Source organism: Capra hircus, chromosome 7 (assembly GCF_001704415.2).
Source record: "Capra hircus breed San Clemente chromosome 7, ASM170441v1, whole genome shotgun sequence".
Taxonomy (NCBI): Eukaryota; Metazoa; Chordata; class Mammalia; order Artiodactyla; family Bovidae; genus Capra; species Capra hircus.
In genome coordinates, this window is record NC_030814.1 from 95,974,607 (window position 1) to 95,996,113 (window position 21,507).

General features: G+C 47.2%; 1 protein-coding gene across 4 annotated transcripts in view; it reads right to left on the reverse strand.

Annotated features, from left to right (window-relative positions):
- Positions 1 to 21,507, reverse strand: part of INSR (insulin receptor) — a 148,690-nt gene that overhangs the window by 52,541 nt on the left and 74,642 nt on the right. For all 4 annotated transcript variants that reach the window (XM_018051135.1, XM_018051134.1, XM_018051136.1 and 1 more), the window contains exon 3: positions 4,737 to 5,058. In XM_018051135.1, the coding sequence (XP_017906624.1) occupies positions 4,737 to 5,058 (322 nt within the window). The remainder of the gene's footprint in view (positions 1 to 4,736; positions 5,059 to 21,507) is intronic.

Sequence of the window (21,507 nt, forward strand, 5' to 3'; positions counted from 1 at the left end):
GGATTGCAAAGAATCGGACACGACTGAAGTGACTTAGCAGGCACACACGCTGTGAAATAGAGAGATAAGAGTATCTGCTTCACAGGGCAGGTGGTGATGAGGACTGAATGACTGAATGATATATGCCATCTAAAGTACCTGGCACAGAGAAAACAAAAATCATTCGTCCTTTGCTATGATATCATTTTTTACTAGTGGTATCATTGGTACCCTTGTTATTTCTACACCTCTGCCTATTCAGTTTTGCAGGAGGAGCTTTGTCATGGTGGTATAATAAAGAACACATCTGGTGCCCAGCTCCTGGCACAGAGCTTCAAAAGCCTTGGAATTTCCTGAGTGATAGAAACATCTTTGTTGTGCTAATGAAGCAGTGACCCCCTAGTTGCTTCAGGATGAGGGCTGGTCACAAGAAAGGTCAAATGTGTGATTTGGAGGGTTGCCTCATCGCTTTGACCTCCAGAGAGAGGAGGAGCTCAAATCCATGGCCAGGGATTCAATCGATCACAGCTATATAACAAAACCCCAAGAAAAACTCTGGACACCAACTCAGTCCATTTTTCTGGTTGGTGAGCACACAGCTGTGCTGTAAGGACTGATGTTTCTGATTCCACGAGGGGATGGGAGCCCTGTGTCTGGAACTCTCCCAGCCCTCATCCTCTGTGCCTCCTTAATAATAAAGCTGTAATCATAAGTGCCTGACATGAAGCTTTTTGACTGCTGAGGCATCTATTTCAAAAGACATCTGTCTTGAGTAAAATGTAACGAAAACAACTAGATAAGGAACAAGGCTGCCCCCACCCCTGAAGGTCCCTCTTTCAGAAAGCCCTGAGGAACCTAGATAACTGACCACTTGATGGACCCGGCCTCTCTCTTCCTGTGCCCCAGTTCCTGCTCTTGAGCTTTAAATCCACCACAGAGTGAAGCCATCAAACCCCAGAACTCCGTCCTCAGACCCTAAAAAAAGCAGACCTCCCAAGGGCCACTTCCTCTCTTTCCCTTCCTCTCTCCCTCTCTTTTCCTCTCTCCCTCTGACTCTCTCTGTCTCTCTCTTTCCCCCCTCTCTCTTCTCCTCTGTGTGTGGCTCTCTCCCTCTCTCCCTTCTTCCTTCCCCCTTCCCATGGCCTCACTGTGTGAGCCTCCAGGACCTGTGAATAACAAACCTTGTTCCTTAAAGTTCCCTGATGGTTTCTTGCTGAAGCGCAGCAAGAGCTGGCCCAGCCATAAATAGGCTGGCCCCCCCCCCGGGGGGGCAGTGTCTGCAGAGCTAGCTATAGGCGATGTATGCTTAGGTGAGCTCTGTAGGCACCCTAACCCAGGGTGCTACCATCCATAGGCTTGGACCAACAGCCTTTTTCTTTTAGCTCTGTGAGTTGTCCCAGCAAATTATTGAACCCAGTGGGTTTGTGGGAGCCTCAAAATTTATAGCCAACCAATCAGCAGTGTGGGTGCTCTTGCATGTGCGTGTGCTAAGTCGCTTCAGTCGTGTCTGACTCTTTGTGATCCCACGGACTGTAGCCCACCATGCTCTTCTGTCCATGGGATTCTCCAGGCAAGAATACTGAAGTGACCTGCCATGCCCTCCTCCAGGGGATCTTCCCAACCCAAGAATCAACTCGGCATTTCTTATGTCTCCTGCATTGGCAGGTGGGTTCTTTACCACTAGTGCCCACGTGGCTGCCCTGGGGACCCCCAAAGTGTGGCTGGCATGTGAAGTAAAGCCAGTCCGGTGGAGGACCAAGCCTTTAACTTGTGGGTCCGAAGCCAACTTCAGGTGGTTGATGTTGACATCTATTGTAGTACACCCAGCTGGTGTCAGAGCAGCTGCGGTGGGAACAGAATAATGACCCAATGTTTGGGTTCTTTTGTTGGTTCTACAAATACTCACTGAGCACTTATCATGCGACAGATGATCCTCCGGGCCAGGGATAAGCCCATGGGTTAACTCCAGCTGGCCACCTGTTGTTGTAACTAGCACTGTATCAGAACACACCCACTGGGTTGAGTACCATCTATGACCATTATCACTTTATAAGGCTAGAGTAGAGTACCCACAACCATATGGCCCTCAGAGCGGAAAATATTTACTATCTGGCCCTTTGCCAATGCCAGTTGTAAACCTCAGGCACACACAAGTGAACAACCAACCAACTCTCCCTGTGGGAAACCCACATGTCCTCTTCCAGCCAAGAAGTGGAGTCTGCTCCCTCACCCCTGGAATCTGGGCGTGGCCCTCGGAATTGCTTTGGCTGATGAGCCATTAGCACATGTGAGACAGCAGTGGCTTGAGAAGTACTTACACTGTTTAAAGCCTGCGGTTCCTGGCTACACATGGAGAGAGGCCCCAGCTGCCCATGCAGGGTATGAGAGGCTAGGCTGCACCACCCCATCAGAGCTGACCCATGCCGAGCCACATAAACCTCCGGTCAACCCACAAAATCAATAGAAACCGTAAATGAGTGTTGCTATAAGTTACAAAGTACCGAGAAGGTTTGTTACACAGCAAGAGCTAGCTGATACATTTCTGAAGCGCAGGGTCTCATTGGCAAAAATTCACAAACGGACAATGAAAATATCAGCTAGTGGTAAAGAGCACCAAAAGAGTTAAAGTGGAGAGGTGTGCCAAAGAGTAGCCAGATGGTTAATTTGGGCGGGGTGGTCACACAGGAAAGAAGTCTCAAAGGAATTGAATTTTAAGTTGTGATGCCCTGAGTGACCAGGAGAAACCTAGCCATGCGAAGATCAAGAGGCAAAGAATTCTAGAGGTGGGTAGGGGGTGGGAGGGGGAAGGACAGGGATGCCCCATACCCATCACACACTTAACATGCACCCCAAATATCTAATACTCCTCATCTCACTGAAGAGCACCCTACCAGGTATCTCGGAGTGACCATGGGTGGACTATAGTGAACCCACATGGGTCCACAGTCCTCTGCTATAAAAACATCAAGAACTCCTTCCCAGATAAAGCCACCAGAAAGAAAGAAAACATATCTGGCCCCATTTGATATCAGACCACATAAGAAAACATGACCACACCGAAGTCTTCCACAAAATAAAAGCTTCAGAAGGAAAAAAAGTGTTTTTTTTAACTGAAAAAGTAACATACTGCCATGTCTCGTGCTGGGTTGCTTCAGTGGCGTCCAACTCTTTGTGACTCCATGCGACTGTAGTCCGCCAGGCTCCTCTGTCCATGGGATTTTCCAGGCAAGAATACTAGAGTGGGTTGCCATGACTTCTTCCAAGGGATTTTCCCGACCCAAGGATCGAACCCAAGTCTCTTACGTCTCCTGCACTGGCAGACGGGTTCTTTACCACTAGCAACACCTGGGAAGCCCTCAACTACTGCCAGAATGGGTCATAATTAACATCCCTTTCTTTCCCCTCTTTCATTCAGTAGAGGTCCCAAGCATCATGGGACAAGACGTTAATTTCCTGGGGCTTCAATCCTGGGGCCACTGCCATCAGGAAAACATCAAAGGAAGTTGCTCTATTTTTCATATCTTTGTTATGATCAGAAAAAAAAAAAAACCAACCTTCTTCTATTTAAAGCCAGTGTCTTTTAGTGGAAGATGTTAATAGCCTTGCTTTATTTCAAACATGAAAACAATAAATAAATCAAGAGGAATATGGTCATTTTCCCAATCTTACTGATAAACTGGCCCCCAAAAAGAAAAAAAAAATAGCTCTGTCTGGAATGCAAAGGTGATTTATAGGAGCCTATTTTTGGTCCACAAAGCCACGTGATAGGTTTTATCAAAAACGAGCGAAACAAAACATACTGTACTTGCAGGTTTCACAAACACTCAGAGAGCAGCTCCTAGGAGCCAGAATAAAGGTTGTTTTCCTTCCCACCCTCCCCACCCAGGGAAATAAAATTTCCCACCAGAACACTCTGACTTGGCTCATTTCCAAGTCTGAAGAGGGAAGATGTTTTATGTAAGCAGGTCAGCTCAAGGCCCCTTGATGTGCGTCTATCTCTGATTTGTTTTTGTGTTGTTTTGTGGCATTTTTTTTTCCTCAGACCCTCAACACAAAAACCAGGAAATGGATTTTTTTTTAAACTCTGTTCCAGCCCCAAGCCCCCAAAATAGCTCATCTGAGAAGCTAACAGCGTGAACAAAAAGTCTGAGGTGTGCGGAGGAAATCTGACTCACCCCTGGGGAGAGAAAACCCTGCTTTTTCTCACCCAAATAGTAGGAAATGGTTTGATGGTATTGTCCTTCAAAAAACAACAAAGCCTTGAGAATAATCTAGAATTGAGTCCTTCTTCCTTGCACTCCAGGCTAACCTCAGGACACGATCTAGACCCAGTTCGGAGAAAACACTTAAAAAATCTGAGCTCTGACCTGGTTTGTGATAGACAGTTCCATCAGTGGGAGCAGTCAGGCCATATAAAGGACTGTATATGAAACTAGAGACTTCTGTTTCCAATGATAAGCCCAGAAAGCTTTCAATTTTTGGTATGCAAGATGCCAAACATATTTACTATCTGGCCCTTTGTGAGAGAAAGGTCACTGACTCCTTCTCCAAAGGCCAGTGCCCGAAACCAGGAGGCCAGAATGGCATCTGAGAGACCTAACTGTGTCACTCAGCAGCAGCAGCGTCCTCGCTCATAGCCAATCCACCCTAGCTTCTCACACAGTTTTAACAGGTGGTGCTACCAGCAACAGCCCCATGTTCCTTTCCCTCTTGACAACCTGCCCTCCGCCCCCTGGGAACCCACACCCAGGACTCACTTGCTAGAATTCATCGTGTAGCCAGAGGGGCACTCGGGGACGCACTTGTTGTTGTGAATGACATACTGGTGGCAGCCTTGCCTCCGAGAGTTCTTGCATTTGTTGTGCAGGTCCTGGCAGAAGCTGAAGTTCACGCAGCGCCAGTCTTGGAAGTGGTAGTAAGGGGGCGGGCAGGTCTCCACGCACCTGCCGTCCAGGTAGAAGTTGCGACAGGCCACGCACTTGGTGGGGTCGTTGGGCTCTGAGCAGTTGCCCAAGCACTCGCTGTGGCAGCAGAGACCCTCAGAGGTGCAGCCATGTGACTTACAGATAGTCGGACACACTGGGGAGAGAAAGAAAACAGCTGGTCAACGGCTTTACCCAATGCCGTGACAGCAACTCAAGAGGAGGAAGTGCAAGCCAAACAAAATCATGTCAGCAACGGCTCGCTTCTACAGCACACGTTTCCTGCTGGTTAGAAATACAAATTTCTGGACTTCCCTGGAGGCTCAGTGGTAAAAAAAAAATCCACCTGCCAACGCAGGGGACTCAGTTTCCATCCCTGGCCCAGGAAGACCCCACGTGTCAAGGAGCAACTAAGTCTGTGCTCCACAACTACTGAGCTAGTGCTCTAGAGCCCGGGAGCTGCAACTACTGAGCCCACTTGCAACAACTACTGAATCCAGGGCACCCTAGAGCCCACACTCTGCAAGAGAAGCCACCACAATGAGAAGCCGACGCAGAGCAGCTGGAGTAGCCCCCGCTTGTCACAACTGGAGAAAAAGCCCCCACAGCAACAAAGACCCAGCACAGCCAAAACTAAATAAATATGTATTTTAAAAAATGCCAGTTTCTGTTGTCCCAGCTCCCAGGCATAACTATTAACTCGTTTCAGCCCCCAAGCCAGTGATGTGCTCTTAAACGTTTAACAACTTCTTCATTGAGCGGGGTAGAGAACCTCTCGCTTTAGAGCACTGGCCAATTTCCATGGTGTAAATATTCCCACCAGGGTCCTTTTCAAGCCACCCCACCTAAAGTTACTAAATGCGAAGCCAGCGAGAGATCTACAGTAGCATAGCATTAAATAATACATCCAATCACACAGAAACAGTGGTGGCAAGCCACCTCAAAAGCACAATCATAGAAAAAGGTACTGGGATGATTAGGAAGTGGTAAGTACAAAGTATTTATTTTCTTTGCTTTTTAACTTAATTTCTTTAATTATAAGTTGATGTTATTTAAATTTTAATACCAGCTTGCTGGGAGATTGGGATTGACAAATTTCTGGGCTTCTCTGGTGGCTCAGATGGTAAAGAATCTGCCTGCAATGTGGGAGACCCAGGTTCAATCACTGGGTCGGGAAGATAACCTAGAGAAGGAAGTGGCAACCCATTCCAGTATTCTTGCCTGGAGAATTACATGGACAGAGGAGCCTGGCAGGCTACAGTTCATGGGGTCTCAAAGAGTTGGACACGACTGAGTGACTAACACTTTCACTTCCACATGATTGATATTGTGTATAAAATAGATAACTAAGGAGACCCTACTTCGCAGCACAAAGAACCCTACTCAGGACTCCGTGGTGACCTAAATGGGGAAAGAAATCCATGAAAGAGGGGATATATGTGTATGTATAGCTGCTTTACCTTGCCATACAGGAGAAACTAACAGGACACTCTAAAGCAACTATACTCCAGTAAAGTTAAAAAAAAAAGAAAAGACTAGAAACAAACAAACAGAATTACCAGCTTGTTTAAGAAGCAGTCTGCACGTTTCCTGAAAATTACACAATTGCCTCGAGCAAGTCTGCTCCTGCACGTAGCTGCCATACTGGTATAAACAGATATATCCTGATCTACATTTTCTCCATTTTACAATGAGGAAACTGAGGTGAGAGGAGGTTAAGCAAATGTCCCAAAGGTTTATTTGTGCTTCAACGCACATTTGCTTACTCTGTTCCAGATGTTTACAACCTCTGTGGGAACACAATGGCCACAGAGTTTGCCTTTAGGCCCACGAGTCTAATGGAGGAGGCATATTCATTTTTTAAAAGCATAACTGCAGGGACTTTCCTGTTGTCTAGTGGTTAAGAATCCACCCTCCAATGCCAGGGATGTAGGTTTGATCCCTGGTTGGGGAATTAAGATCCCGCACGTGATAAGGCAACTAAGCCTGTGCACTGCAACTAGAGAAAGCCTGCAGTCCACACTGAAGATTTAGCATAGGCCCCAAATAATAATAACAATTCTTAAATTAAAAAAAGAAGTGTAACTGCACACACAGCAAGCACTGTGCCGAAGATAAGTGGAGGTGGTATTTCTGCTGTGACCTGCAGAAGGTGATGAACGGGGCAGAGACTGTGCTTGGATTTCTATGCCTCGAGTTTCTTATTTGATGCAACTGAACTTGTCCACTCAAGGCTGGACTCCACTCTGGCGTTCTCCAGCAGCTTGTAACACACTCTTTCTCCTGGCATCTCACCATTCATGACTTCCTGATTGCCCCTGATTTTGGTCCCTCAGTATCTGGCCTGGACCTCCACGACCAGCCTTCCCCTCCCAGGCTGCCAGCAAATTTGTTCCTGGACTGATGGTTCCTCTGAGGCCACAAGCAGAGCCTCTTCCCCAAGGATGCCTTCTTTGCTCACTTCCCGCATAGCGCAAAACACGGTTTGGAAGCTGGGACATGTTCTTCAACCCCAAATCCCCAGGCCCCTTGAGAGCTGCAGTGAACTTACGGCCCACGTGGACACCACCGACCAGACCCAGGGAACTTAAAAGGCCTCTGAAGCTACATTCCACATGAAGATCGGTGTCGGGTGGAACTTTCTGCGTTGACGGAAATCGTCTTGATCTGCGCTGTCCAACACAGTAGCCACTTCCCTGTGGCTGCTGAGTGTGGTTAGTGCAATGAGGAACAATTTTTTTTTAATTGTGGAAAAATATGCATAAAACTGACCATCTTAACCAACTGTAAGTGCACAGCTCAGTAACATTAAGTACATTCACATTGTTGTACAACTATCCCCAGAACTTTCTCTCCTTCCCAAGCTGAAACTCTGTCTCCAAGAAACACTGACTCCTCCATCCCCTCCACCAGCCCCTGACCCTCACCATCTACTTCCTGTCTCTACAGATCTGACTCCTCTCGGGACCTCCAATGAGCAGAATCAGACAGTGTGTGTTCTTTTGTGTCTGGCATATTTCACTGAGCATCACGTCCTAAGGGCTTCCCTGGTGGCTCAGTGGTAAAGAATCCACCTGCCTATGCAGGAGATGCAGGTTCGATCCCTGGGTTGGGAAGATCCCCTGGAGAAGGAAATGGCAACCCACTCCAGTATTCCTGCCTGGGAAATCCCATGGACAAAGGAGCCTGGTGGGGCTTCAGCTCACAGGGTTGCAAAGAATCAGACATGTCTTAGCGGCTAAACCACAGCACACCCTCAAAGTTGATCCATGTTGTAGCAGGTGTCAGAACCCCCTTTTTAACAGAGGCAGAATTCCCATTGACAGCATCACCAATAGGTGCTTGCGTGTGTGTGTGCTAAGTCACTTCAGTCATGTGCAACTCTTTGTGATCCTATGGACTGTAGCCCACCAGGCTCTTCTGTCCATGGGATTCTCTAGGAGTGGGAGTGGGTTGCCATGCCCTTCACCAAATGGGTGCTTGACTACAACTTAAAAAGGAGGAAAATGTCTATACACAATACGATGAGCTTGAATGACTGTAGCTGCTGAAATTTATACGATGAAAATCAATCCTATAGGTCAAGAAGGGGGAAAATCCAAGCTTTGCAAGGGGTTCTTGGGCAAATTTTTCCGGAATTTTAATTCTCAAGATTGTCACAATCCAAAGGTGTGTGTGGGGGCGGGGGGAAGCCATTGAATAAGAGATGTGAAGGGACTTCCCTGGTGGTCTAGTGGTTAAGAATCCACCTGCCAATGCAGGGGACACAGGGTTGATCCCTGATCGGGGAAGATCCCACATGCCTCGAGGCAACCAAGCCAGTGTTTCATCACTGCTAAAGCCCATGCACCCCAGAGAAGCCATGGCAATGAGAAGCTTGTGCTCTGGAGCTACAGATCACCCCCTACTCCCTGCAACTAGAGAAAGCTCATGAAGCAGTGGAGAGCTGGCACAGCCAAACATAAATAAATAAATACTATTTTTTTAAAAATTACATGGAAAATTTGGAGCATCTGTACCCAAGTGCATCATCTGATTTTTCTGTGTGGATCCAGAAAGAACTAAGAAACTCTAACAGGAACAGGATGGAGTTAACCCACCAATGTCTGTGGAGGTTCTTTAGGATTTCCATGCCCCCCATTAGATTCTTTATTATTGTTCAGTTGCTCAGTCGTGTCCAACTCTTAGGGACGCCATGGACTACAGCACGTCAGGCTTCTCTGTCCTTCACTATCTCCCTGAGTTTGCTCACGCTCGTGTTTTTTGAGTTGATGATGCCATCCAACCATTTCATCTTCTGTCACCCCCTTCTGCTGCCCTCAGTCTTTCCCAGCATCAGGGTCTTTTCCAATGAGCTGGCTCTTTGCATCAGGTGGCCAAAGTGTTGGAGTATTAGAGTCTCACTTAATCATAATAAAAACTCCAGCAAATTAACATTATCTCCATCTCACAGAGAAGACTTTTTACTCAGCTACCCAGCAGGGCCAAAGCCATAACTTCGATCTTTTGGCTCTGAACATGATACTCCTAGGTTTAAACAATGAAACAGGCATCCACAGGGTCCACCCAGTCAGGAGGAGTGACCCCCATATAGTTCTCCACCCACAGGCATGCCACAAAGGTTTCTGTAAAGAACCCATGACGGCCTCAGTTTTCTCGTCTGTCAAATGGGGATGATAACAACCTCTTAACTCCTTCTCACACCTAAAAGAAGGGATGTGGGCAAGGCACTGGATTATTTGATAGGCAAGTGTAGGTTTGATGGCAGTTATTGTGGGCAATAGTATTCTCATCATAAGTAATAATCTGTCCACAGGAACCAAAGGAACTCAATGGCAGGAAGCAATCCAGAAGACAAACAATTATCTAGGATCCATGAAGACTCCACCCTCTGGAAAAACATACGTGTGAGCAGGAAGGAGTCTGTTTCCTGGGCTGGGGCTGCCTCTGAGGGTCAGCACTTCGGTTCAAAAGAGCTGCTGGCAAAGACCTACCAAAAACTTCCCAGACACATAAACCTTCCTGCCTAGACAATGCTAAGAAAAAATGACCCGAAGCTCACACACAAGGCCAGAGGCTGCCCACAGGGCCATTCAGTCTTCTTCCGGAGCCCTGCCTTCTTAGGGCTGAGAACAATTTCATTCTCCAGCAAAAGAGCGGGCGAGATTTTCCCACAGAAGGTCACAAAGCAAATGTTCGGGCCATATGTTCCGTGCCACAACAAGGGCACTCTGTGTGAAGACAGCCTCAGAGAAGACCTATGGGTACAAACACATCGTGTCCAATAAAACTTTATTTACACAAGCAGGCAACGGGCTGGATCATTTGTCAACCCCTTCCCCCGTGAAACTTACCTGTGATTGATTTACTGTTTCTGTTAGGGCCTCAACTCCAGAAAGCCAGATGCTAACATAGAGATGGATATATTGTAAATCATTTTTATCCCAGAGAAGAAATACTCTGCAATGATGACAGGTTTATTGCCCCCGGGACAGTAACGTCCTCATATCTAACTTTGTGATCCTGGTTTGTTTGTTTGTTTTAAGTCGCTCAGTCGTGTCCGACTCTTTGCGACCCCGTGGACACTAGCCCACCAGGCTCCTCCGTCCATAGGATTCTCCAGGCAAGAATACTGAGTGAATTGCCATTTTCTTCTCCAGGGGATCTTCCTGACCCGGGGATTGAACCCAGGTCTCCCGCATTGCAGGAAGAGGCTTTAACCCATTTAGTGATGACAGATGCTTTGGGTTTACCATCCCGGCTAGTGCCCTTGCTAAAGGGTTAAAAGTGCTGCCTGGTGCTCTTTTTGGTTTGACTGGTTGGTTGGGGGATTTGTTTGTTTGTTTGTTTTTTTGCATAAGAGTTGTGTTTTTTAACTTTTGAAGACTATACTCTGATAACAATAAGGCAGCTCTGGGTGTCTTCCATTCTGTTTCCAAGTACTTTATCTTATTTAACAGAAATGCCACTGGTGGTTCCCCCCTACCCACCCCTCATCCCAGGTTGAATTATGAAAACCAGGCATTTGGCAAGATGAGAATGGAGGAGGGGTCTGACTCTCCCCTCCCTGTTCCCCTTGCCCTGCCCCCGTTCATAGACACCAAATGAGTCCCCAACACACAGCACACTCAACACACAGCAGCCCTGGCTCAAAATGTCATGCCCTCCCCTCCAAGCTGCTCCTTCCAGAGAGGATGGCAGTCTTTTCAAGAAAATGCCAAGAAGCCCAGGAGCTATGGACCTTCCCAGGACAGATTCATGACTCGTGTGTAATGGAAAATCCACCCAGACCTCCCCCTTCCAAACACACATTTCCTTGCTCACCCATCTCCCGTCCCCCACCCTCCCATCCTAGCTGCCTTGGGCTGCTGGCCCCAATATCCTCCCCATTCTCCCTGAAGTTTCCAAAAGCTCCTGGCCTCCAACTTCACTAGAGCAGAAGCAGCCACTACCTTCCTGAAACTTTCACCTCAAGTGGCTTTTTCACCCCACCCCACTGAGATTAAAAAGTGAATTCTAAACAAACCGCAAAAGGGCATCCTCTGGTTGAACTTCCCGAAGTAAAGTGGAAGGCTCCTGACCAAATGACTCTTTCTCCAGAGAGAAATCTACAGAAATGCCAGTTGGGCTAAGACAGGTGATATGGGTGACTTCCCTGGTGGTCCAGTGGTTAAGAATCTGCCTTCCAATGCGGGGGATGCAGGTTCAAACCCTGGGCGGGGAACTAAGATCCCACATGCGATGGGGGCAACTAAGCCCTCGTGCCACAACTACTGAGCCTTGCGCTTAAAGCCCACATGGGCCACAGCTACAGCCCGCAACTGGAGAAGAGCCCCCACGACACAACAAAGACCCAGAGAAGCCAAAAAAGAAAAAGAGAGAGAGAGAGAGAGAGGAAGGGGTGGTATGAAGCAAAAGAAGCAGGTGCAATTTGACCCCAGTATATCCACCGCTAGGAATTATCCTGCAGACAAGAGAGCATATGTGCACCGAGATGCCTAGACAAGGATATTCTGTACCCTATAGGACATTAGCCCTTGGGGTTTACAACAGCAGAAGCCTGTAAACAACATAAAGGTCCAAGACAGGAGACTGTGTAGATAAATTAACGTGGATCAAAGGGATGGAATAGTACACAGTTGTGAAAGTGGAGGCAGCTCGATGTATTTTAATGCTGGAATCACTTCCAAGAAAGCATTAAGGGGGAAAAAGTATCTAAAGAATATAGCTTGTTAGTGGGAAAAGGAAAGAGACATACATTGTGGGACTCTGAAATGGACAGCTAGTTTGGGAAACAGTTTGGTCATTTCTTGTAAAGTGAAACATATACTTCTGATCCTTACCACAGAACCTAGCGGGTTAGCCAGGTGAGGTGAAGAACAAAGCAGAAGATTTAGGTTCACACAAAGACCCGTATGGGAATGTTTACGGTGGCTACGTTCATCATCACCGCAAGCTCAGTTCAGTTCAGTCGCTCAGTCGTGTCAGACTCTTTGAGACCCCATGAACCGCAGCACACCAGGCCTCCCTATCCATCACCAACCCCCAGAGTCCACCCAAACCCATATCCATCGAGTCGGTGATGCCATCCAATCATCTCGTCCTCTGTTGTCCTCTCCTGCCCTCAATCTTTTCCAGCATCAGGGTCTTTTCAAATGAGTCAGCTCTTCACATCAGGTGGCCAAAGTATTGGAGTTTCAACTTCAACATCAGTCCTACCAATGAACACCCAGGACTGATCTCCTTTAGAATGGACTGGTTGGCTCTCCTTGCAGTCCAAGGGACTCTGAAGAGTCTTCTCCAACACCACTGCTCCACTCCAAAAGCATCAATTCTTCAGCGCTCAGCTTTCTTTATAGTCCAACTCTCACATCCATACATAACCACTGGAAAAACCATAGCCTTGACTAGACGGATCATTGTCGGCAAAGTAACATCTCTGCTTTTTAATATGCTGTCTAGGTTGGTTGTAAAACTGGAAACCAAACTAAATATCCCTCAACTGGGGAATGGATAAACATTGTATCTCCATACAATGAACTCTAGAGAGCAGTCAAAAAAGAATTAAGTCCCAATCTCCCACCATCACCACCCCTTTCCCCCCTGGTGTTTATACATTTGTTTTCTGTTTCTGCTTTGCAAATACGTTCATCTGTACCATTTTTCTGGATTCCACATATATGCGTTAATATCTGACATTTGTTTTTTTCTTTGGGATTGACATATATATACTGCTGCTGCTGCTAAGTCTCTTCAGTTGTGTCCGACTCTGTGCGACCCCATAGATGGCAGCCCACCAGGCTCCCCCGTCCCTGGGATTCTCCAGGCAAGAACTCTGGAGTGGGTTGCCATTTCCTTCTCCAATGCAGGAAAGTGAAAAGTGAAAGTGAAGTCGCTCAGTTGTGTCCGACTCCTAGCGACCTCATGGACTGCAACCCACCAGGCTCCTCCGCTCATGGGATTTTCCAGGCAAGAGTACTGGAGGGGGGTGCCATCACCTTAGTATAAAATAGGTAACTAATGAGAAGTGAAGTGAAGTGAAGTGAAGTTGCTCAGTCATGTCCCACTCTTTGCAACCCCATGGACTGTAGCCCACCAGGCTCCTCCGTCCATGGGATTCTCCAGGCAAGAATCCTGGAGTGGGTTGCCATTTCCTTCTCCAGGGGATCTTCCTGACCCAGGGATCGAACCCAGGTTTCCCGCATTAGAGGCAGACGCTTTAACCTCTAAGCCACCAGGGAAGCCAACTAATGAGAATCTACTGTATACTACAGAGAACTCTACTCAGTGCTCTGTGGCGACCTAAATGGGAAGGAAAGCCAAAAAGAAGGGGAAATATATGCATACATGGGGCTTCCCAGGTGGCACTAGTGGTAAAGAACTTGCCTGTCAATTCAGGAGATGTAAGAAACACAGTTTCAATCCCCGGGTCAGGAAGATCCCTAGAGTAGGAAACCCACTTTGGTACTCTCGCAATGGCAACCCACTCCAGTATTCCATGGACAGAGGAGCTTGGCAGGCTATAGTCCATGGAGTTGCAAGGCACATGACTGAGCACACACACACACACACACACGTATTCATATAGCTGATTCACTTTGTTGTACAGCAAACACGAACACAACATTGTAAAGCAACTTTACTCCAAAAAAAAATTTTTTTTAATTTAACTGCTGATTACCACAACATGGAGATGAATTTCAAACACATCATTTTGAGTGTAAAAAGCTAGTCTCCAAAGATACACATTCTATGATTCTCTTTATGTGACATCCTGGGAAAAGCAAAACTATAGGGACAATGGACACATTAGTGGTAACCAGGGGCTGGAACTGGGGAAGGCTGACTGCAAGCAACAGAATGAAATTTGGAGGCGGGGGGTGGGGGGAGGGGTGGTGACCAGACCATCCCATATCTTGACTGTAGTGGTGGTTACATGACCATAAAGAAAAAAGCGTTAGTCGCTCAGTTGTGTCCGACTCTTTGCCACTCCCTGGACTGTAGCTCACCAGGCTCCTCCGTCCATGGAATACTGGAGTGGGTTGCCATTCCCTTCTCTAGGGGATCTTCCTGACACAGGGACTGAATCCGGGTCTCCTGCAGTGCAGGCAGACTCTACCATCTGAGCCACCAGGGAAGCCCAATAATCAGTCAAAACGAGACTTCCCTGGAGGGGGACTTCCAATGCAGGGGGCACGGGTTTGATCCCTCATCAGGGAACAAGGATCCCACAGAACATTACACTGAAACACATGAATTCTGCTGCATGTAAACTGCATTTTCAAATGAGAGGGAAAGAAAAGGATGAATGGGACATATGTCCCCCTGGAAGGGACACAGGAAATGTGCCCCATGACTTCTTGTGGAAAAGAAAATGTGGCTGAAGTAGAGGGTGCGTAGGGGCATACTCACATACAAGCACAAGTTGATTTTTCATTTTCCCTATGTACGGGCACACCCTTCTGAAATTGACATCTATTTAAAAACACATTTTTAGTATAACTGAATCACTTTGCTGGACACTTGAAACTAACACAACACTGTAAATTAAAGACACTTCAATAAAAACTTAAAAATAGTAGTACATTAAAAAAACTCTGCTAGGTGATTAAGAAAGGTTTTTGATCCATTATATCATTCTACTCACACATATTCCTCTAGTGACTGTCAGAATAGCCGACAGACAGCTGAAAGAGCTTTACAAAGTTTTCTCTTACGATCTTTTTTTTTTTTTTTTGCCTTAGTACAAAATCAACAATCAAAGTAACTGACTACCAAGTGTTTTCTGAGATTGGAATCTGGACTAGGAACAGGAAGCAATATTATTGAGGACAAGCAACACTGGGACAACGGATGAAATTTATTTAATAGATTGTGGGTTCAAGTATTGCATCAGTGTTAATGTCCCGACTTTAAACATCGTACCACGGTTGTGTAAGAGCATTTTCTTGTTCTTAGAATATAACCCCCAAGGAATTAAAGGCAAAGGAACAATACACCCGCCTGCCTCTGACTCTCTGATTCAGGGAGGGGAAATCTCTCTCTTTACATATACATACATATATATATAATGTGTATACATAAATCCACGAGACAGATAATAAAATCAAAGAGGTAAAACTAGTGAATTTGGTACAGTTCTTGAGGCTTTTCTGTCAACTTGCAAACTACATCAAAATTAAAAGTTACCAATTTATATCCAAGCAAGGTTAAAAGCTGGAATAGTGGGACAAAGACCGAGAGGTAAATGACTTACTTATAAAAATACACCCACTTTTGGTGTTTTTGCCTTTCTAAGTTCAAATCAATTTGGTTTTTCTCAATTAAGGCGTTATATGGGAAAAACAAAACTTTAAAAAAAAACTATTAAATTTTTCCACATCACAACGTATGTTAACAGCATTTTGCTACATTGCCCTCCTTCCCAAAGCCTCTAGTTAAAAAAAAAAAAAAACTCGATTTATTATTCCAAAAATTACTGCTTTCCAGAAATTTCCAAACGGAACAGTGGCGTCATAGACCGGCGGACACATTAACCACAGGGCCCCGTGGCCCTCCCTGAAAGTGTGAATTTTATAAACTCCTTAAAGTCCATCCTATGACTTTCTCCCTCGAGTCCGCCCCAGACTCTGACAGCGGAGGTTCGAGTCCCCGAAGCCCCCGGGGGCGGGCAGCACCTTCTCGGTAAATTCCTCCCTTGGAATCCAGTTGATTTAACGGTGGGATAGGGGGACTGAGTGACTTTGACAGGTAGGTGGTCAACTGTCCAGACGTCCTTTCGGGTCTGCGCTCCTTGAGAAGCCGCGACCGCAGGAGCTCGCGTTCTTGAAGCAAAGAAGCTCCCCCCTCCATTTTCCTCCTCGAACGATGCCGCCCCCGCCCGCGCGAATATCTTCCCAGATGCGTTTGGAATCGAGTGGTGCAGCTCTTCGCAGAAATACGGCGCTTGAAGAAGAAGGCGGAGCCTCATGGGGCAGGCGGGAGTGGGGGGGGGGGTGGCTCCCCGCTACGGCAGCCTCAAGATTGGCTGGTTCCAAACATCTATGTGTGTGTGTGTGTGTGTGTGTGTGTGTGTGTTCATGAGGGGCGGACCCACGGTGGGAGAAGCCCCGCCCCCCGCAAGCTGGCTGTGGCAGAGAAGCACAAAGCCCGAGGTGCGCTCCGCTCCGTGGAATCCGGGCCGGGCGGTGGCAGCAGCCGCAGCGCCGCCCTCGCGCTCAGCCAATGGGCGGGCGTGCTGCTGGGGCTCTGGCCCCGCCCCTCGGGCGCGCGGGGCTCGGCTCGCCCGACTGGCGCTCTGGCTGTGACCGCCGCCGGGCGGTCCGCGCCGGGGGCCCCAGGAGGGGGCCCCTTTCGAGGGTTCAAACCTTGCAGGGCAGGCCCGCAGAGGATGGAAGTTTGGAAAAAATTAAAGAAAAGGAGAAATCGAGTGTGCGGACCGCCTCGAGCGGCCGCCGGGTGGCTTGTGCTGCGCGCGGAACTGGGCGTGTGCCCGGGAGGAGATCGGGTCACCGCGTGGCAGGCAGCGCCCGGGATGGCCGAGGGGGGCCCTGGCCCCAGGCCTCACTCGGGAGGGGCCCAGAGAGGGGCATCGGCTCGCCAGGGTCCAACAGCAAAATCTGCCAAATTGGGGGCTGGGGGTGTGGCAAGGAGAGCCCGCACTCTTCTCGGACCCTACCCTCGAGATTTCTACCCTCCACTCGCCCAGAATACCGAACACCATGCTCATAAATTACATTCCTAAGAAGACTTACAAGGTTTGTTTTCGGAGTGCCCTCCAACCAATGTTCCCTCTCGCTCCCACATTTGAAGATGCCCACCTATGCTTGCCTGGGCTTCCCCGGTGGCTCAGAATCTTCCTGCAACGCGGGAGGCTTGGGTTCGATCCCTGGGTTGGGAAGATGCCCTGGAGGAGGGCATGGCAACCCACTGGAGTATTCTTGTCGAGAATTCCATGGACAGGAATGGAAGGCTGGCAGGCTGCAGCCCATGGGGTCGCAAAGGGTCAGACATGCCTGAGCAACTAAGCACGCAGCACACCTTTGCTTGCAATTCCTGTAGACCCAGCAGTGAATGGCCATTCTCTAACGTCGCCCCACCCCCACCCCTTTCCACGTGAATACACTTGAAGATGTATATTCCTTTTGCTGAATACAACATGCAACCTATATCAGTTAATAAGCTCTTATTAACACTATTATTTGAACAACCACCACCATTATAGATGGAGACACTGAAGCACCTATGGGCTGCCGTGCTAAATGCCAGTTCAGCTAGCAAGCGGCAGGGCCAGTTGGAACCCAGGTCTCAGGGAGACTAGGACCAGGGTGCGACACTGCGGGTTTAATTCATGGTGTTTCTTACTCTGGCCCACCTGGACTTGGGCCCTTCCTGGCACTGGGTTGCAGAAAGGGATGGAGACATTATCTCTTCTCTCCTAGGATGCACAAAAGAGACAGGCAAGCTAGGAGAAAGTGAAAAAAGTGAAAGTGTTAGTCAGTCTTTGGGACTCTGTGGACTGTAGCCCACCAGCCGCCCCTGTCCATGGGATTCTCCAGGCAAGAATACTGGAGTGGTTGCCATTCCCTTCTCCAGGGGATCTTCCCAACCCAGGGATCAAACCTGGGCTTCCTGCACTGCAGGCAGACTCTTTACCTTCTAAGACACCAAGAAAGTCCTGAGAAGGGCAGGTTTATTACTGCATCTGTCGAATTACTGCCTCCCAGTGCCATGCACACACAGCAGGGGCACAGTAAAACACAGGGGAGAAAAAAAAAAGTGGAGGCAATCAGGTGACTGGTTTTATTCCAGCAGGAGAGGGACAATACATGCAAATGTGTGAATCATCAGGGCTGCATTTAAGTATAAAGAGTTCAGAGCTGATGAAGGGCAAAGTACAGAGGAAAAGGTGTGGGACACCGGGCCAGACATGACGGTTAGGGAGCCGAGGGGCTTGGACTTTGCATCGCAGGAGGAGCCAAAGAAGGGCTTCAGCCAGAAAAAGGTACCACCAGATGCACACTCGGGCTTCCCGGGTGGCTCAGATGGTAAAGAAGAATCTGCCTGCCAATGCAGGAGACCTGGGTTCGATCTCTGGGTCAGGAAGATTCCCTGGAGAAGGGAATGGCTACCCACTCCAGTGTTCTTGCCTGGAGAATCCCATGGACAGCGGAGCTTGGAGGACTACAGTCTGTGGGGTTGAGTGACTTTCACTTTCAGATCCACATTCAGGGTTAATATTCTGGCTCTCTGGTAGCTGGATAAAGAAGACAAGAAGGAATAGGGAGAAAGAGGCTGACTTCTGAAGCCATCAGGGGAGGTGGGATTATCAGGCTTATCAACATGGATGACTCCCAAGTCTCCACCTTGGGCAGGTGCACAAGACTCACAAGAAGAACTAAGAAAAGAAGCTAGGTAGGTACTCAGACTTGGACCATCTGAATCTGCGGTGTGAGTCCAGGATGTCAGGGCTTCTGCACGTGACTGACTGTGTCTCCCACTGCTAGCTAAGTCGCACCTCAAACCAACCTCCCCCCACCCCACCCACCTGCTCTTTAAAACTACTCTTGTTAAAGTGCCTTGTTTGTTATGGATATTTTGGAAAATTTCCCTCATGTATATATGTAATCCATATACATTTTAGGCAATTAACTGTAGCAATGACTGCTAAAAGTTACTGAGTTTTAGCCTACTGCTTCTTGAGTCAATGTAACTTTTACAGGCTATTTAGAAATTAACAACAAAAGAGCACAACTTATGAGATTCAGGCATAGCTGTTCTTAGGGGCAAATTCAGAACTTCCATTTCTTATGAAAGGAAATGACTAACTTAAATTCCTAGTGGCTCAGTGGTAAAGAATTTGTCTGCCATGCAGGATACACGGGTTCGATCCCTGCATTGGGAAGATCCCCTGGAGAAGGAAATGGCAACCCACTCCAGTATTCTTGCCTGGGAAATCCCATGGGGTCACAAAAGAGTCAGACACAAATTATCAACTAAACTAAAAACTTAACATAAATAAGATGAGCACTTAAACCAGTAATGGTTATTTTAATAATATTTTGCAAGTTATTTATTACCAGAGCTGGCTTTATAATCTTTTCATGGGTTTTGTTACATTTCGATGTTCTGTCTTTATTTTATTAATGTATACTTATTCTTTCCACATATTTTTTCCCTTAGTTACACTATAGTCTTCCTGCTAAGATAGCACTGCCCAATAAATAGTCTGCATTGACAGAAAAGATCTGTACTGTGGAATTTGGTAGTCACTAGGGAAGGCAATGGCACCCGACTCCAGTACTCTTGCCTGGAAGATCCATGGACGGAGGAGCCTGGTAGGCTGCAGTCCCTGGGGTCGCTAAGTGTCGGACACGACTGAGCGACTTCACTTTCACTGTTCACTTTCCTGCATTGGTGAAGGAAATGGCAACTGACTCCAGTGTTCTTGCCTGGAGAATCCTAGGGATGAGGGAGCCTGGTGGGCTGCCATCTACGGGGTCGCACAGAGTCGGACACAACTGAAGTGACTTAGCAGCAGCAGCAGGGGCTTCCCTGGTGCCCGAGATGGTAAAGAATCGGCCTGCAATGCAGGAGCCACAGGTTTGATCCCTGGGTCAGGAAGATCCCCTGGAGAAGGGAATGGCAGTCCACTCCAGTATTCTTGCCTAGAGAATTCCGTGGACAGAGGAGCCTGGCCAGCTACAGTCCATGGGGTCACAAAGAGTCAGACACGACTAAGCAACTAACAGTACCACTACTAGTCATGTGTGGCCACCCAGTGCTGGAAACCAACTGATGTGACTGAGAAACACTGATTTTGCTGTAGCTAATGGCACCCTACGGCATATTGCAGCTCTAAAAGGTCCAGTTTTGAAATTGTCAGTTCTGTTTGTTTTCTAATCAGTGAGTCCCCACTAATTTATTATTTCCTTCTTCCTGGGTAGATTTGCTTCGTTATTCATTGTCTCATTTCTCTGATTTCTCTACTTAATCATTTAAGTCTGTGCTCACATCTCGCCTGTCTTCTAAAACATCTATCCTTGCAGTGTTGAGTTCTGCCTTTGACCAAAGTTAAGAGTTATGTTTTGTTTTTAATTATCACATGGTAGGAGTTAGTCTTGAATGTTTGTTTGGTTAAGCTTTTAAAAATTAATTTCCAGTTACATTTACTTACGGCCAGAGACTAGGCAGTTCAGTGTCTGCTTTTTGGAAAGTATTGGGTTTTTGTGTGTGGTTTTTTTTTTTTTCCCCTTGAGATTTAACAGATGATTAGATTTTCTAAATATTCCAAGAGCACTTTAAAATGTGTATTGTTTGCAGAATACAAAGTCCAGCCCATATCTGTTACCATGATCTTATTAACCATATTATTCAAACTCCTTGTTGCTTAATTGAAGTTTATCTACATGATCAAGGCTCTGTTTGTATCTCCCCTGAGGTTTCTTAATTCTCTTCTTTCCTGCAGTTTGTTCTCTGAAGTTGGTTCTATGCATACCTGACCCTCATTTAAAGATGGTCCCTTCACTTAATGCAAAACCTCTCTCCTTCTCTCCTTGATAATGCCTGCTACCTTGAATTCCATGCATATCTTTCTCGTTGATATTTGCCCACATATTTACGTTTTCTGTGTTGTTTCGGGGATTCGGTATAACCATTTTCTTTCTTTTTTAAAAAAATCAAGTAGAATTAATTTACAATGTTGTGTTAATTGTTGCTGTTGTTCAGTCGTAAGTCATGTCCGACTCTTTTTGACCCCATGGACTGCAGCATGCCAGGCTTCCCTGTCCTTCACTCTCTCCCCGAGTTTGCTCAAACTCATGTCCATTGAGGCAGTGATGCCATCCAGCCATCTCATGCTCTGTCGCCCCCTTCTCCTCTTGCCCTTAATCTTTCCCAGCATTGGGATCTTGTATAACCATTTTCTAGTGGGGAAAAGTGAGAGAGAGAAGCATAGCATCCATGGGAACAACTGAGTGGGAATGAGAAATGTCACAGTCTGAAATCTGTCACTGTGGAAGGTCTGAATTGCAAGGAGGGTTTCCCCGGGGACAATCTCAACCATAAAAAGGTCCATTCATATGACTGATGGCTTCCCAGTAACAAG